General features: G+C 35.6%; 1 protein-coding gene across 2 annotated transcripts in view; it reads right to left on the reverse strand.

Moving 5' to 3' along the window:
* Positions 1 to 19,099, reverse strand: part of GOSR1 (golgi SNAP receptor complex member 1) — a 46,017-nt gene that overhangs the window by 14,368 nt on the left and 12,550 nt on the right. For both annotated transcript variants that reach the window (XM_060133945.1, XM_060133944.1), the window contains exons 5-6: positions 18,879 to 18,970; positions 15,539 to 15,613 (exon numbers count right to left, since the gene is read on the reverse strand). In XM_060133945.1, coding sequence (XP_059989928.1) covers positions 15,539 to 15,613; positions 18,879 to 18,970 — 167 coding nt within the window. The remainder of the gene's footprint in view (positions 1 to 15,538; positions 15,614 to 18,878; positions 18,971 to 19,099) is intronic.

Here is a 19,099-nt window from a genome sequence, read left to right on the forward strand (position 1 = left end):
ATTGCCAAGCCCAATGTTACCTAGATTTTCTCCTATGTTATAAAACTTCTATAAGTTCTGTATTTTACATTTAGGTCTATGATCTGTTTTGAGTTATTTTGGGGAAAGGTATAAGGTCAGTGTCTATATTCATTTTTTTGCATGTGGATGCCCAGTTGTTCTAACACCACTTATTCAAAAGACTATCCTTTCTCCACAGACTTGCCATTGCTCTTCTGTCAAAGATCGTTTGACTATATTTGTGTGTCTATTTCTGGGCTCTCTATTCTGTTCCACTGATCTGTCTGTCTGTTCTTTCACCAATACCACACTGTTTTGATTACAAACAATATACAATAGGAAGTCAAGTTTAAATGGGGAGAGTTTTTGTTTCTCTTTTTCTCCTTCAAAGTATTTTAATAAACATTTTTGTGCAAAAAAAAAATTTTTTAATGTCAACAAACTTGTTTAACTATAGCAGAAACAAAAAGCCTAAGAGAAAATGTGAGGAATCACAGTTTCCATTTGTTGTTCTTTAGATAAATGGTATACAAGGATTGAAATCCTAAAAACCTACCTGAATTATAAAGAGTATGAAATATTAAGGAAGCATTTTCTAATTTGTTTGAGACCTATAAAAATTTAACTTGTATATCAATATAAACTAATCTGCTTATGTAAATAAAAATGGAAATATACTTTTCATTGTATGTATATGTTTTTCTCTCTCACATACTTATAACTCAGAAAACAGTTCTTTCATAAATATAATCATAGAAATTCAATAGTATCAGCAATCATGACATTCATGAAACTATAAAGAATAAAATGGCTAGTTGCTTTCTCTTACACCCTAGAACCTGAGTTTTATTAGTCAAGGCTCAAGCACTTGACTATATGAACTCAGCTCATGGAGTTGTCATAAGGCTCAAAAGCGATAGTGTAAACAAAAGTACTGTGTAAACTGTATAAGCCTACAGATACATGGCTCATGTAGATCAAGGAACTTTCATGCCTCATAGTCTCTCTCTTGTTATGCAACCCCTTTCCTGATTTTCAACATAAATTGCTTTCATTTCAAAGTCCAGTTCAGAAGTCATATCCTTTGGGAAGCCTTTCCCATTCTATCTATACATCAGGCAGAACTAATACTTCTTTATACTATAATGTGTTTTCATAGCTCCTTGCTCTTCATCAATTCCTTTAAGATTATAACAAGCATTTAAGATATATCAGACATCATACTATGCACTGGAGGAAAAGTATTTTAAATGTGTAAAGCTTAGGAAGTTTTTCACATGTTATCTCATATATTTTAAAAAATATAATATTTTGGGGACTTCCCTGGTGGTCCAGTGGTTAAGACTTCACCTTCCAATGCAGGGGTTGTGGGTTCGATCCCTGGTCAGGGAGCTAAGATCCCACAGGCCTCGTGGCCAAAAAACCAAAACATAAAACAGAAGCAATATTGTAACAAATTCAATAAAGACTTTAAAAATGGTCCACATCAAAAAAAATCTTTAAAGAAAAATAATATTTTTAAGAGTATATGAGGGCTTCCCTGGTGGCACAGTGGTTGAGAGTCCACCTATCGATGCAGAGGACACAAGTTCGTGCCCCGGTCCGGGAAGATCCCATATGCCGCAGAGCGGCTGGGCCCGTGAGCCATGGCTGCTGAGCCTGCGCGTCTGGAGCCTGTGCTCCGCAATGGGAGAGGCCACAATAGAGAGAGGCCCAAGTACCGCAAAAAAAAAAAAAAAAAAAAAAAAAAAAGAAAGCTAATGTTAATCTTGAATGCCAAGAGTCTACTATATTGTTCCATTCACAGATGTTATAATCTGACCACTATTTAATTGACTTGTATGGTATTTATTAAATAATATATATAAACTATGTATACCAAAAACTTTTGGGAGAAAACCACTCCATCAAAAGGTCACTAAATTACGGTGATCATATATCTCATATTTTTCAAATATGGTCATGGTCTGTTAATACATTAGAAATGCATTTCATCAAGACTATTCTGGCATCAAAAGTATTTCAAATTTTATTTAAGAAAGGTAAATTGACAGTGCATATAAAAGGTTTCCTCCTTCAATATTTTCTTTTCTTACTCTTATAATCCCCGTTATGTTCTGCCTTATACAGAAATGCCTCACAGTTTACAAAGCCTTTTTACATGCATTAGCTCAGCAACTCTGTGAAGTAGATACCGTAAGAATCATCTTGGAGAGGTAGTGCAGTATAGCAGAAACAACACAATCAGAGGACGTAGGTTTAAATCTCAGCTTTTACTAGGCATGTGACCTCAGGGAAATTTAACTAAAATCATGAAACAAACAAAAAGTGAAAAAAGGCTGGTGAATTTAAAAATTCAAGTCTAAACATAGCCTAAGACATAAGAAAAGTTGTCAGCAGATAAAACTAAGCCTCCACCTGAGAATTTTCTTTACTCATTCATGGACATATTTATACTGAAGTGTACAATTATAATACAAATATGTGTGCCATCTCAGATAACTCAATCATATCTGCTAAATAGTTAATGGATTGAAAACAAAACAAATTCTCAACTAAATAATGTAACTGATCCTGTTTAAGTGTAATTTGCTTTGTACAACAGTCCCATATTTGAAAAGTTATATGAAACAAATTCTTTAGATTTTTAGAGTGCTTTTAATTTTGTAAAATGCCTTAAATCTTAAGTCATTCTTCCTCAAAATCATCTAACATAAGGGAACAGCTACTATCCCATTTTAAAGATGGAAAAAACAGAGAAAGGCCAGGTCACTTGCTTTTCAGAGAAGTGAAAAGTCACTGGTCTTTCAATTCTCATTAGCATTACACCATGCTGGCTCCCTAATACAAGAAAAAATAAAGATTTAAAGAAGTAAATCACAGAGAAGGCAGTGTGATGTGGGACAAATATGGAAATAGGTTAGGAAATGTGGGTTTAGTAAGAGCTATACTATTAAATAGTTATGAGACCTTGTCCTCTCTGAATCTTGTTTCCTCATCTGTAAATAAGAGAGATGCTTGCCAGACTTTTACTATATACCACGTAAAAATTTGATTTTTAAAAGGTATTTCATGGAGAATTCATTTTGCAAAGCACAAAAAATCACATCAATAATATCCCCTTCAGTTCTCAAAATCAGATTTCATATATACATAGCATTGGAACCAATACCTTGTACACAGTATGTATTCAATAAATATTTGAGGAATAAGTATATGAATGAAACAGATTTTCTACATTGGGGCACACATGTATATACACATATGTATATGAAACCAAAATTAATACATCTTCTACTTATATCCAGTTATTCAAACAAGTAAATATTAAGTGTTCATGATATAACAGGAACTGGGCACCCAACACACTGCCAAGAACTAGATGAACTAGGCCCTACCCTCAGGAAGCCTAAGAAAAGTCAGATAATTAAAAAAATAAACAAAAAGAACAAATTATTACAGATTCTCATAAATGCTATGAAGGAAACAAAAAAAAGTACTTTGTTAAATAACAATAAGGGAGAGTTTATTTCAGACAAGATAGTTAGAAAAGGCCTCTCTGAAGAGGTGACAAGTGAGCTTAGACCATAAAGATGTCAAGGAATAAGGTATATGAAAAGCTAAGAGAAGAGTATTTTAAGCAGATAAACCAAAATATAAGAACAAAGAAGCAAGAAAGGAAAAGCCTTGATATCTTTGGGAAAGGAATGAATAAAAACCAGTCAGGCTGGTACCTAATAAGTAGAGGGAGAGAGTGATACAGATGAAGGGATGGAAAGAGATAAAACAGGTAGTATGTTGGTCATGTAGGGCGTTATAGACCCATAAAAAGTTCATAATTCATTGGTAGGGGATGGAGGGAGGAATGAAATATTAAAGTAAAAGTCCACTTCAATAACTATCACTAGAAAAAAGGATTTTGCTTAACTATACTATTTCTACGTCTATGGCTTAGAGTATAGAAGAGAGTGTAGTAAACTCAAACTGAAGTGACTAAGTTGGCTGATAACTTCCCTGGAGCCCTGTATATGCCGCATTCTCTTTCTTCTGATAACGAACTTTCCAGTCCATTGGCCACAAGGATGGATGTGTGACAGGCTGGGCCAATCACAATCACCTATCACCCTCTGGCCCAGGAATAAATGAAACAGAGCCATAGTCTTACATCTACAAAAGAAACCGAATTTGTAATTTAAATATCTTGCCACAAAGAAAACTCTAGGCTAAGATGGATTCAATAGTAAATTCTATCAAATATTTAAGGAAGAAACAACACCAAGCCTGCACAAACTCTTTCAGCAAACAGAAAGAACTCATTTTAATGGTGCCAGTCTTACCCTTCCACTAAAACCAGGCAAAAACACGTCAAAGAAAAGAAATCTAAAGATATTCTTCATAAGCATAATGTAAAGATCCGATCAGTTCAACAGATTAAAATACATGAAAAAATTCAACCCCATTCAAGATAAAAACTTTTAGCAAGAGAGAGCCTAGAAGGAATGACACTTCAATAGCAATAAGCATATCTAGCACCCAGATCTTAGTTTCTGAACCACTCTCCAATAAGAGGAACCAAGGCTGCTTGGAGAAGTGGTTGGTTCTAGAGCCAAGGCAGGGAAAGTACAAGATGAGCCACAAACACTGTCGTGCCAGATAGTACAGGAAATGCTCAAAAAAAGGATGGGGCATGTCAAATGACAGAAGCTAATCTGCAGGAGCTCCCAATGGCCAAAGGTGAAACAGTTTGAAGAACAAAATAATGATAGTGCTGGATTATAACCCAGAGTATAAAATAAGACTGAGTCTACCTGGTAATAAACAGTACCGTAAAGTACACAAAAGCACAACCACTTGTAGAGGATGCACGCACGTGACAATGTACATCAGACACGTGAACTAACTTACGTGACTGGACATGCGAACGCAGGTTCGCGTCTTTGAAAGTTCACAACTAGAAGGTTCGTATGTAGGGGACTTACTTATTGTTTCAGCACCATTTGTTGGAAATATTCTCCTTTCCCCCATTGAATTATGCTGGCACCTTTTGTTGGGAATTAATTGACCACATGTTAGTTGGTTTATTTCTGAACCCTGTTCTGTTCCATTAACCTATATAGGTCCATCTTATGCCAGTAGCTTACTGTTTTGATTATTATAGCTTTATAGTAAGTCTTGAGTTGAGATGTGCAAGTACTCTACCTTTGTTTGTATTTTCTAAATTTTTTGGCTCTTCCAGGTCTTTTGCATTTCCATATAAATTTTACAGTCAGATTGTAAAAAAATATGCTGGGAATTTAAATAAGATTACATTGAATCTATAGAACAATTTGGGGAGAATTGCCATCTTAACAGTAGGAAATCTTCCAATCCAGAAACATGGTATGTTTTCCACTTATTTAGGTCTCCTTTAATTTCTCTTAGCATTTTATGGTTTTCAGCATAAAGGTCTTGCACAAATTATATTCAGTTTACTTTAAAATATTTCCTATTTGGGGACGTATTATAAATGGAATTAAAAATTTTTAATTTTCTAATTGTTTTTGCTAGTATAGCAATAGAATTTATAATTATATATAACCTTTCATCCTGTGGCCTTGCTAAATTTACTTACTAATTTAATAGCTTCTAGGTAAATCCTTTGGGATTTTTCTGTTTATGTAATCTTGTTATCTGACAAAAATAGTTTTATTTCTTCCTTTCCAATCTGTATTCCTTTTATCCCTTTCCTCCCTTATTGCACTTGCTACGACCTCCAGTACAATGCTGTAAAATGTGGTTAGTGCAAACATTCTTGCCTTGTTTTATATTTTAGAGAGAAAGCATTCATCCTTATATGGATGAATGTTTTCAAACAGTTTTTGTACATGCCTTTAATCAGGCTGAGGAAGAACCTTTTCCTTCCTATTTTGCTTATGGTTGTTTTTCTGTTGGTTGGTTTTTTTTAGCTTTTTAGTTTGAAGTAATTTTAGACTTACAGAAAAATTGCAAAAAATAGTACAGAGGATTCTCGTATACCCTTCACTCTGCTTTCCTAATGTTAATGTCTTACATAACCCTAGTACAGTTATCAAAATCAGTGAATTTAACATTAGTACAAGAATATTAACTTAACTACAGACTTTATTCACCAATTTTTCTACTAACGTCCTTTTTAACATCTTTATTGGAGTATAATTGCTTTACAATGGTGTGTTAGTTTCTGCTTTATAACAAAGTGAATCAGCTATACATATACATATATCCCCATATCTCTTCCCTCTTGCGTCTCCCTCCCTCCCACCCTTCCTATCCCACCCCTCCAGGTGGTCACAAAGCACCGAGCTGATCTCCCTGTGCTATGCGGCTGCTTCCCACTAGCTATCTATTTTACGTTTGGTAGTGTATATATATGTCCATGCCACTCTCTTACTTTATCCCAGCTTACCCTTCCCCCTCCCCATATCTTCAGGTCCAATCTCTAGTAGGTCTACATCTTTATTCCTGTCTTGCCCCTAGGTTCTTCTGACCATTTTTTTTCTTTCGTTTTTTTTTTTTACTTTTTAGATTCCATATATATGTGTCAGCATAACGTCCCTTTTTATGATCCAATTCAAGATCCTATATTGCATTTAGTTGTCATGTCTCCTAAGTCTCCTTCAGTCTGTGACAAAATGGCCTAACCTTAATTTGTCATGAGAAATATCAGACAAACCCAAGTTGAGGGACATTCTACAAAAATAACTGACTAGTATTTTAAAGTGTTATGGTCATGACCTTATGCAGTTTTAGCAAGAATACCATACAGTGATGTCAGGCCCTTGAAGCATCATATCAGGCTGTATATCATGTCAATATGTCTTATTACTGATGTTAACCTAGACTGCTTAGTTAAGGTGGTGTCTGCCAGGTTTCTCCACTGTAAAATTACTATATTTCCTATTGTAATTAATTAACGTAGGGGAAGATGCTTTGAGAATATGCAGGTACCCTGTTTCTCCTCAAAATTCCCACTAATTTTAGCATCCATTTAGTGAATCTTTCTTTCCCATTATTACTGTGCTGTTCACCTACTGATTTTCTATTTCTATCAGTCCTTGTACATTTATTAATTGGAATTCTGTAAGAAAGAATATTAGGAGCTTTAATATTCATATTCATAGCAGCTTTATTTGTAACAGCCCCAAATTGAAAACAACCCAAATATCCATCAATGGGTTAATGGATAAACAAATTGTGGTATAGCATCATAAAATGGGAAGTACTCAGTTATAGAAAGGAACTGACTACTGATATAAAAAACATATAGGGGCTTCCCTGGTGGCACAGCGGTTGAGAGTCCGCCTGCCGATGCAGGGGACACGGGTTCATGCCCCGGTCCGGGAAGATCCCACATGCCGCGGAGCGGCTGGGCCCGTGAGCCATGGCCGCTGGGCCTGCACATCCGGAGCCTGTGCTCCGTAATGGGAGAGGTCACAACAGTGAGAGCCCACGTACCACAAAAACAAAACAAAACAAAACATATAGATGAATCTCAGAAACACTATGGCCTCTCAGTTCATCCCTCCACTGTTTTCTCTTGCTCCCCATGAGGCTGCCCTTTCAGGGTCATGAGTAAGGCCTGTAATCTGGGAGAGGGTTTGTAGACAGGCAATAAATGAATGATATTTCTAATATATCTACATTGATCATTTATCAGGAATGATACAGATTTTTTTTAAAAAAAAGATATGATCATAAGGTTCAAGTTTCATCTTTTCCCAAAACCTTTTCTTATGTCGACTTTAGTGAATACCTACTCATCCTTCAAGACTCAAATCAAATGCTTTATTTCTATAAAGCCCTTTCAGAAGCTTTAGAGTTAATCATTCCCTTTAATGTGATACTATAGTGGTATGCACAAACGTCTCCATACATTAAACTTAATTACAATGCACTGTAATTACCTGTTAACATTTCTCTTCTGCCCCCCGACTCCCATCCTAGGGGAGCTCATTAAAAACAGGGCAGAATGTCACTAGGCTTTATCTCTTCTCTATCTCCAACACCCAGTACAATGCTTTCCACATTGTAGATGCTCAACAAATGCTTGGTAAAACAATGAAAACTGAATATATATATACCACATCTTCTTCAACCATTCATCTATTGATGGGCACTTAGGTTGTTTCCGTATCTGAGTTATTGTAAATAATACTGCAATAAACAGAGGGGTGCATCTATCTTTTTGAATTAGTGTTTTCATATTCTTTGGATAAATACCCAGAAATGGAATAGCAGGATCATATGGTAGTTCTACTCATAATTTTTTGAGTAATCTCCATTCTGTTTTCCATAGAGGCTGTACCAATTTACATTCCCACCAACAGTGTATGAGGGTTCCCTCTTCTACACACTCTTACCAACATTTGTTATTTTCTGCCTTTTTTATAATAGTGATTCTAATAGGTATGAGGTAATATCTCAATGGATAAAGAAGATGTGGTAAATATATATACAATGGAATACTATTCAGCCATAAAAAAGATTAAATATTGCCATTTGTGACAACATGGGTGGACTTTGAGGGTATTATGCTAAGTGAAATAAGTCAGATGGAGAAAGACAAATACCATAAGATTTCACTCATGTGGAATATAAAAAATGCAAACAACAACAAAAACCCAAAATAAATGAACAAACCAAACAAAACCAAATACATAGATACAGAGAACAGAGTAGGGGTTACCATAAGGGAAGGGAAGGGGAAGGTAAAATGGGTAAAGGGGATCAACTGTGTGGTGGCAAATGCGAACTAAATTTTTGGTGGTAAGCAAGCTGTAGCATATACAGAAGTAGAAATATAATGCTGTACACACAAAACTTCATTATATAATGTTATAGACCAATGTTACCTCAATAAGCAACAGTAACAACAAAAACTGATACAAAAAATTATATGTGCATTCAGATAAATGCAAAGAAACAGATGGAATGCAACTGGAATTTGAAAACTCCTATCTAGAAATGAAGCTTAGGAATAAATAAACCACTTATTATACTAATGAAAATCCAATGAGCAATAAATGAAGGGAATGATTTAAAAACACACTCTGAGCTTTAACAGATAATCAGGGTTAGCTGATAGTTATTTATTCCTACATACCATTTTGGCATTGAAGGGCCCCAGAGGGCTGGAGTCTCTGTCATCTAGCTCTGGGTACACAATTCTAGTTACTAGTCTACTTTTCTGTTCTAATACTGCTACAGGCAAGAATGGCTCAATGTAATTTGAGAACTGGTCTACTACATGTCAGGCACTGTACTAGGCAAAACCTTTACACATTATCTCTAATTTTAAGTGTTTTAACACTGTGCAAAGTAAGAATTCAATTTTCCCCATTTAAGACAGTAGAGAGTCAGAGGGTTTAAGGCCCTTGCCCCCAAATTTACAGTTCACACCAGGATTTAAACTCAGATCTGTTTGGCTTCAAAACCCATTCCCTATCTACTATACCAGTTTAAGGAATAAATCCATTAAGGTATCTTAGTCAAGATAAAAGTGGCAAGTTAATAAGAGGAAAAACTAAAATGTCTATTTATATGTTCTTATGATGTGATCCAACTAAATGAAATGATAATTTAGAAACCGACATATTATGTAATATTTTAAATATTTTGACTACTTTGAAATACTGCCAAAGGTCTGTTTAAAATGTCAAGAATTTTTAAGGTGATGTGCTTAATATAACCAGTCTGCAATTCCAGTTGTAATCATGCCATTCCCACAAATCAGAGTACTTCCATGAAAACAAACAGAGCCTCTAAGTATGGAAGAAATTCCTCAGCTTACCTTCTTAGCTGGGTCTATATAACTTCAGAATTTGTTCCTCTTTCTTCAACTCTCTCATTAATTTTATTATTCTTGGCAATATAAAAATCTCACCAGTTGGGCTTCCCTGGTGGTGCAGTGGTTGAGAGTTCACCTGCCGATGCAGGGGACATGGGTTCGTGCCCCGGTCCAGGAGGATCCCACATGCCGCGGAGTGGCTGGGCCCGTGAGCCATGGCCACTGAGCCTGCACGTCCGGAGCCTGTGCTCCGCAACGGGAGAGGCCACAACAGTGAGAGCCCCGCGTACCGCAAAAAAAAAAAAAAAAAAAAAAATCTCACCAGTTGCTTTTCCTATAAATTTTTGAATGAAAATTTCAATTTCTCTTTACTAGGTCTTCTTTATAGCTGCCATCTCTGGGGAGGAGGAATTGTTGTTATGATGCATGTCAACGACAAATAACTGGGCTAATGTGAGAGGGTAGATGACAAATAAGTTTCACTTGGTGGATTAGCTCTAATTAATTTCTGCCTGGAGAACACTATGTAAAGGATTCTGAGGCTACATCAGAAGGCAGCCAGGAAGGAAACAAAGAGTAGTAAGAAAGGCAAGTGGAGAACCAGTAAATTTCAGTGTTACAGTGGCCTAGGTTTTCAAGGAGGGAAGAGATTAAGAGTATCAAGTGAGGCAGAGCAGTCAAACAATATTAGATTTGGCCTTCAGGAGCTCATTGATGTCCCCAGTGACAACATGCTCAGTAGACTGTGAGGGAAGAAGTCAATAGGCTAAGGAGGAAATGAGTACTGACACAGAGACAGCAAGTGTATTCATAAACTAGAGAGACAGAGCCAGTATAGAAGATGACTGAAGAGTAAAATAGCTGAGGTAGCAGGTAAGGACAGAGATAGAAGCCAGACGGATGTATTAGCCTTCCCAGGAAAAAAAACTAGTCCTCTAAAAACTACAGGAAAGGGGTAAAGAAGGGTATTCCTGTACGTGAATTTGTACTAAGGAGAAAGAACCTTAAAAATTCAATGAAGTAGGAGCTAAGGACCTCTCTTTTGGCCGCGCTGTGGCATGTGGGATCTTAGTTCTCTGACCAGGGATCGAACGCGCGCCCCCTGCATTGGAAGTGCAGAGTCCTAACCACTGGACCACCAGGGAAGTCCTGGTAAATTTCTTGAAAAGAATGAGAGAGACAAGTAAACTGGGTCAAGCAAGCAAAAGGTACTGGGCAATGCTGAATACTCAGATGAGGTTGGAAATAATGAATCTAAAACAAAGTTAATCTGTATATTGGGTGCTTTCTGTTTAACCCTTAAATAGAGGAGTAGAACAGCAGACTGTGGATCGGGTTGGCATTTTACTAGGGTACAGAAAAAGACAGGAGCACAGAAAAGGCCAAATGTTGGGAATATTTCAGTTGATCAACTATGAGATCCAAGCTAGCGAGGGTAGGAGAGGTTAAAGGTAAGAAGAAAAATATAAAAGAGAAGCTAGTGATGCTGCAGATAGTCTTGGAAGAATAAACTGTGTTGGTCAGAGTGAAATGTTAGAGTTGAAGATTTCTGAAGTGATAGAATCACAGATGAGAAGATGGAGGCAGCAGCCTTGGTAAAAGGTGGCTAATTTTCACGTGGAGGTGATGATCACTGGCAGTAAAGAAGTCCAGCAAGAGCCTAGGCTCGTTCTATTTGTGTATACTTATGTCCTAATCCAAGTTTCTCACCACTACTCTGAAATTTGTCAACTTCATTAAGGTAAATGTGGAAGACATGTTTTATTCAAAATGACAAAATTCTTCTAAAGAAAAAGCTGTAAAAACAGCAATAATACAATCAGCCCCACACTCTTTAAACTAACTCAGATACTCCTTTCAAAAAGGAAAATATAAGGGAGCAACGAAAGAGAACAAACATATAAAGGAAATTAATCTAAACAGCAACCAAAGAGCTCACAGGAATGCATCCACAGTACAGCAAAACACAAACAGCTACAAGCTTGACACTCATTCAAAGCCAGCATTTTCTTCTGACATACTGAGACTCAGGGAAAGGCAAGTTAAAAAAAAAAAAAAGCTAGGGACTTCCCTGGTGGCGCAGTGGATAAGAATTCGCCTGCCAATGCAGGGGACACAGGTTAGATCCCTGGTCAGGGAAGATCCCACATGCCGCGGAGCAACTAAACCCGTGTGCCACAACTACTGAGCCTGCGCTCTAGAGCCCACGAGCAAGAACTACTGAGCCCGTGAGCCACAACTACTGAAGCCTGAGCACGTAGAGCCCGTGCTCTCCAACAAAAGAAGCCACTGCAATGAGAAGCCAGCGCACCGCAATGAAGAGTAGTCCCCACTCGCTGCCAACTAGAGAAAGCCCACGTGCAGCAACAAACACCCAATGCAGCCAAGAATAAATAAAATTAAATCTTAAAAAAAACAATGAAAGTTAGCTTATCCACCAAATAGGAAGAGAAATGACTATCTTCTGTAAGATAAACTGCTACAAGATAACAACATTTATTTTTAGACAAAAAGAATATTAAGAAGAGCTTTAAAAGCAATTCATTACAAAGTCAGTTTTTTTTTAATAAAGTTTACCATTCATTTATAAAAACTGCTTTACTCTTTTTCAAGACAAAAACATGGATTTTGTGTGTGTGTGTGTGTGTGTGTTACGTGGGCCTCTCACTGTTGTGGTCTCTCCCGTTGTGGAGCACAGGCTCCGGACGCGCAGGCTCAGCAGCCATGGCTCACGGGCCTAGCCGCTCCGTGGCATGTGGGATCTTCCCGGACTGGGGCACGAACCCGCGTCCCCTGCATCAGCAGGCGGACTCTCAACCACTGCACCACCAAGGAAGCCCAAAAATATGGACTTTTGAAGCAAGTTGTAGAAATTTACATTAACATGAAAAAATATTTTATAAAGAATCAAATAAAAATGTAAATATGCTTTTTGCCATATTAAAAAAAAAACACCTTTATTCATGAAAGATCAAACTAAAAAGTACCCTAACAGCAAATCTGGCCTCTTCATTACAAATGGTCTTGCTGCAATACATAATCTCTTGCTGTCTATTTCACTTTTAGGTTAATTTAACTATTACTTCTTCTTCTTCTTTTTTTTTTTAAATTTTTTTTGCCACTCCATGTGGCTTGTGGGATCTTAGTTCCTGGACCAGGGATCAAACCTGGGCCCACGGCAGTGAAAGCTCACGTCTTAACCACTGGACCACCTATGCTTCTTGTGCTTGGCTGTTTGACCTATGTTCTCTCTAATGAAAATATATTTCTTATTTAAAAAAAAAATCTATTGCCTGAGAATTTTCGCCTATCTTCATGGCATGAGTTAGAAAAAAATCAAGTAACTGTTCCTGAGAGCACTGGCAGAATATGCTACTAATGGGACTCTAAAGTAGCAAAAATTTAGAGGGAATTTTGCCAATACTATATCAAAAGCTTTAAAAATGAATGTATTTTTTAATCCTACAATGCCAATTCTAGGAATTTATCATAAGGAAATAATTATGGATACATGCAAAGACTTCAGTATGTACAATAATAAAAACTAGAAATAATCCAAAAGGCCAACACTCATTAGGTTACATGAATTATGGTTTATCTGTATTATAAGATATGTAGACTATTAAAAGTTAAAAGAACTATTCAAAAACAAACACAAAAAATTGTCAAATAACATGGGAGAAGGCTCACAACCTACTGATGAGTAAAAAATGGTATCGCATCTGTACTGATAAGTGTTTCAAACTGTCTTTTCTGTGTTGCTGAATTATTATTCATACCTTCTAAAATGAGTACTATAAAAAGTACGTATAGCTTTTATGTTAAAAAGTTATTCTAAAAAAATTCTTCCTCAAAGCACTTAGCAAATGAAAGAGAGACAACATTGAAAAAGAGAAACTTTTTCATATCATTATTACTTTGTATATATGTTAGTCCATAATTTTTTATTATTTTATTACTTGACAAGTATTTGTAATTTACACAAAATATTGATTTTTCTAAAACATATTTGGAAGCTCTGTGCTTTAATACTGAAAGCAATGACTAAACTCTTGTTATTGAGATTAAGCCTTAGTGTTAACAATTCCCCTCATTTATCAGCTCATGTTTCACTCAACTTCATCCTGCCTCAGTTTCTCTCTGTATGGAGTAAGCACATACTAACTTCTCACAAGAATGCTGAAAGGAATATATGTAAAGTATATCATACATAAAATCACCTGGGAAACAAAATGGTAAATACCTTTTGATAGCCAATTTTCTTATCATTTTTATAACCCTAAACAAATTACTTAAGCTGTGTGCCCCTGAACTATTATATTTATTTTCCTGTAAAACGGACAATATTAAACTCCTGAAGGGTTTTCTCTGAATTACTAAAATGAATGCAAAACTAAAATTTTTCATATAAAATTTATAATAAACAATATGTTCTGAAATAAAGAATATCAATTTATATAATAACTCTGGTATACTCTTTTCAGCATCAAAACATCCTTAAAGTAATTAAACTATTGCATTTCTGTTTAACTTCTTTTGGGGTTGATAAATATAAAAATGTTAATGCAAGCTAATATTTATTTTTATGCTACTTGAGTATCTTATTCCTTAAATTACTCTGTACCCCAAGAATATATTAATATAGTTTTGGATATAACGCAAAATTCTTTTTATGGTGGTCTCTATCAAATACAAAAAGAACTACCAAAGCTATAAATAACTATAAACTAAACATACTCTAGGAAAGGCTGCCCCCTTGTGCCAATCAATAATATTTAACATTTTAAGAAATAACATTCTGACACTAGAAGCACTCAGACTTCTACTAAAAAGGTCTTGATCTTTCCATGTTCTGATTTCAACAGCTCATATTTAAAGTGGTAATCTTTAAAGAAAAACAAATTGAACAGCACATTAAGCGCATATGGACATGACTAATTTATGACATTCAGCAGCAAATATCAACATAATTCATATCATTTAACTATCATGGATATTAGCTGCTCAAGTGCTTAGAGGCTGAGCTCAGAGAGAGAAGTAATTTTCTGATCCTTAAGTTCTATAACAAAATACAAAGAAAGTAATTAAAGAAACCAGTGTATTTCAGAAGGAAAATAGATAAAGCAGGGATAGAGTATGGTGGCTTGTTTTTATATGTGTGTGTGTGTGTGTGTGTGTGTGTGTGTGTGTGTGTGTGTGTGTGTGTGTGTGTGTGTGTGTGTGTGTGTGTGTGTGTGTGTGTGTGTGTGTATCTCGTTCATCCAAGTTTTTAGGTATTTTCTTCTGAGTTCTTGGGAGATAAGATATTTTCTTTGAATTTGATGTATGGCCAATTACCCTTTGTAAAGCTTCTTGACATATATAAGTGGTATCAGGCCATTCAAACATAAGTCAGTATCAATATTATTACTATTATTATTACCAGTAATCTATAGTAGTGGACAAAGTATTACAGCAATAGACTCACTAAAGAAAACAAACATTAAGGCAATAAAAGACATATTACAGGTAACAAGTAATGAATGCATATTTTGTATATCTGATAGCATCATATTGTTCCTAATTATGGTTAGAACAGTTGCAATTCTATTTCTACCCAATAGGATCATTAGAAGAATTAAATGAATTAGCATTGATAAAGCACTTACTATAATAAACACCATAAAATGTTTGCTATATATGTGAATAAATAAGTAGGTACTATATAGTATGCATTTTTTCAATAATACCTACTTTCGAAGGTGGTCATGTTCTTTCAAAAATAGTTCAGTTCTTCTGTTGTTTACTCCAGACCCACTTTTATATGACCTAGAACAAAAATAAAGAAAACTTAAGAACATTTTTGGTACATGTTATAAAAAAGGATTAAATGATTGACTCAAGTAATATCCAAAGTGGACAAATTGAGCCTCTCCATAGTTTTGAATAAACAATTCTAATGTATAATCCTTTTCATTTCCTTCTAAAAATAGCATCTATCATAAATAGATAAATATGACTGGCTCTCTAACTTAGGCCTAAGACTTTATTATTTTTCACCAAAATAATCCAACATTCTTAAACAAAAATCTTACTTTTTCCTTTTTTTGATTTTATATACATTTATTAATAACTCTTCTAAAAGTGTTTATTTTGTATCAGTTGCCAAAAATTCCAACTCACTAAAAGTACATGAAAAGAGAATATACATTCATTCGTTTATTCATTAACTCAGCAAATATTTATTCAACATTTGTGAGGTACCAGACATTATAACAGTAAAACATGCTACCTAGCCACAAGTTGGTCATAGAGAGTTTAGAGAGGTACATAAATTATATAATTGTAATTCAGTGTAATAGGAACTATTATGATAATACTTATATACAAAAGAAGAGAGTAGTCATTTCTATAGGGCAGGGGGTAGATTAGAGAGACTATGAGAAATACAGAAACATTCTTAAAGAGAGAAAATCCTCAAAGGGTACCCTGTAGAACGAGTGATAATTTAGTTATAAAAAGTGGACGATTATTCCAGGAAGGAAGGAGAGCGTGTGCAGCATCATGAGGTGTGGAAGAACAGAGTGTCTTCAGAAAACTTTGCATTGTCCATCTTGAAGAGTAAGGTTTGGGAGGATACTGTAAAAGATGAGGAAAGGAGAGGCCTTTTAAGCCATTACTTTTCCTTTCTTTGTCTATTATCTCCTATATCTTTATTTTCCCCAAGTGGGAATAATACTTTGTTGGGGTTTTTTTTGGTTTGTTTTATTTTTGGACGCATTGGGTCTTCCTTGCTGTGCATGGGCTTTCTCTAGCTGCAGTGAGCGGAGGCTACTCTTCGTTGCCGTGCTCGGGCTCTAGATGCACGGGCTTCAGTAGTTGTGGCTCTTGGGCTTGGCTGTTCCGCTGCATGTGGGATCTTCCCGGACCAGGGCTCGAACCCGTGTCCCCTGCATCGGCAGGCAGATTCTTAACCACTGCGCCACCAGGGAAGTCCGGGAATACTACTTTGGATTGATTACTACACAGCACATGGGGTGGGGAAGCTATTGAAATGGAATGTTTCCCTTCACAATGATACACGCAGTCCATCAACTGAAGTCTAAGGAACACAAAAAGGAAGCTAAAGATCTGCCAGTTGTGGCATACTTAAGGATTTCTATCCTGGTCTTAAGTTCATTACAATTTACTAGAAAACGCTTTGTATCATTACTATCAACACTTACACGTTTCAGTTCCTTACTTACAAAGTATCAAGAACAAAATAAAAAATTTAAGTAACTGCACATACACCGCAGTAAGACAAAAGAGGGTCATGCTGGTAAAACTGAATCACTAGCTGAGAGTAGGGCTGATGTGCAAAGTGCAGTGGGAAAGAAAACACCAGGAAAAGCAGCATGATATAACCAAGAACACACTGGACTTGGAAGACTGATGACTAGCCAGTTAACCTTAGATAACTCTTAATACCTAGTTTTATAAAATGGGACTAATAATTTATATCTATACCCAAAGATTATATGAGGCCAAAAAAGAGAGAATATATGAAAAAGCAGTGTGTAACTGCAGAAAAAATTCTTAAATGTCAGTTATTACTACTATATCTCATTTCACTAATCATATTCTGCCATGTATTATATTAATTTGAGTATGTGCCTTACTCCCCTCTAGCATCTAGAGGGCCATGTTGATCTTTTCATTTCTACCTTCTACTGTGACTGACATATTATCTTACTCATGGTTGGTAATCAGGAAATAGTTTAGTAAATGGATGAACATGTTTCTTTTATGATCATCTTTTAGAAAACAAGTTATTACATTGGAATGTAGTCTAACAATTCCCACAAACTGAATGGTAGTTAAAAGCCTACACATCAAAGGCTTTCCGCTACACTGATTCTCAACGCATTCTTTAAAATACCTATGTAAATAGACTATACAGAAAACAGACACAAGACTTATATATGTGCCAGAGAACTAAAAATATTCCAAAATTCCTAATATGGCAAAAATGTTTCATTTTTTTCACTCCTGTATGTTATACAAAGTACATATGACTAAATATAAGAAACACAGATAAAACACAGACAAACAATAAACATTAATTTTCCAAGATAATTTCTGGAGGTAGAAACACAACTGGTGACTGGATAATCCTGGTTTAGAGTTTTGGACAAAAATTTTGCATGGGATGAATATTAAATGATCTCTCCTGCAAAACTGTCTTACTGTTACAACAAAATAAAGGAACTCTAAGAAAATATTTATCAGAGTACACATGATATATATCAGTTCATGAGATGGTAGTACACATCATAGTTCATGAAACATAAGTATCATACTTATGAAACTTAAGCTTATCACAAGTGAGACAATGATAGCCATCAACAGATGGTCCAAAAGTGGAAAGTCTGCAGCTTTAAAGATGCCCAATGGATTTAACCCTGTCAGTCATGTACAGCTGTGAAAAACATTTTGAAAATGTGTATAAAATGCCAGAATATATTATTAAAGGTGAGGTAAAGGAATGGAAGAAAAGAATACATTTTTAAAATTATGGCTTAAGAGCAGCATAAAAATGTTGGGAGTCTTTAAATAATTTGACTAAAGTTATGAGTCTGTATGAAATCTGGAAAAAACAGATTTCAGATTCCAGGGAAGTAAAGGCTACTTTGATAGCTACCTAAGTATTGATATGTAATTGTTGGGGCAAGGGAGAGGGTAGGGGGATAGACAGTAATCAGGAAGGGAAACACGGACAGCTTCATTTATTGGTAACGTTATAATGCTTAAGGTGGGTGGTAGGAGATCAGAGAAGAACTCACGAAGACATCATCTAAACTGGACTTTGAATTAAGACAGGAAAGTCAAGGTTGGCAGGAGCCAATGATAAAACTAGGGGAAACTGGAGATAAGACAGCAAAGTAGATTAGGACTATACTGGAGCAGCAATGTTTAAAGAACAGTGAAATGGGAATTAGAAACCTTGAAATCTAAACCATGGTTCTGCCACTCAATTTGCTATTAATCATGGATATACTCTAAATCTGATTCTGAATAAACATCCTACAAAAAAATATAAAAGGTAACTTACTCAATATCCTTTCGTACTGATCCCATGAGATTCTCCCTTTCCCGTATTGCCACAAAGTTTGCTTTGGTTTTATGGAATTCATGTGTATAATCCTGCAATCAATCAACATCTAGAATCAACACTAGCTAACTATAAATTTTCACCTTATTGAGCCAGTTATGTATTGTTATATTACAAATTTCTGCCCAGAAAACTGCTATTTAAGAAATCAAATTGCCAAG

Source organism: Lagenorhynchus albirostris, chromosome 20, assembly GCF_949774975.1.
Source record: "Lagenorhynchus albirostris chromosome 20, mLagAlb1.1, whole genome shotgun sequence".
NCBI classification, from domain to species: domain Eukaryota; kingdom Metazoa; phylum Chordata; class Mammalia; order Artiodactyla; family Delphinidae; genus Lagenorhynchus; species Lagenorhynchus albirostris.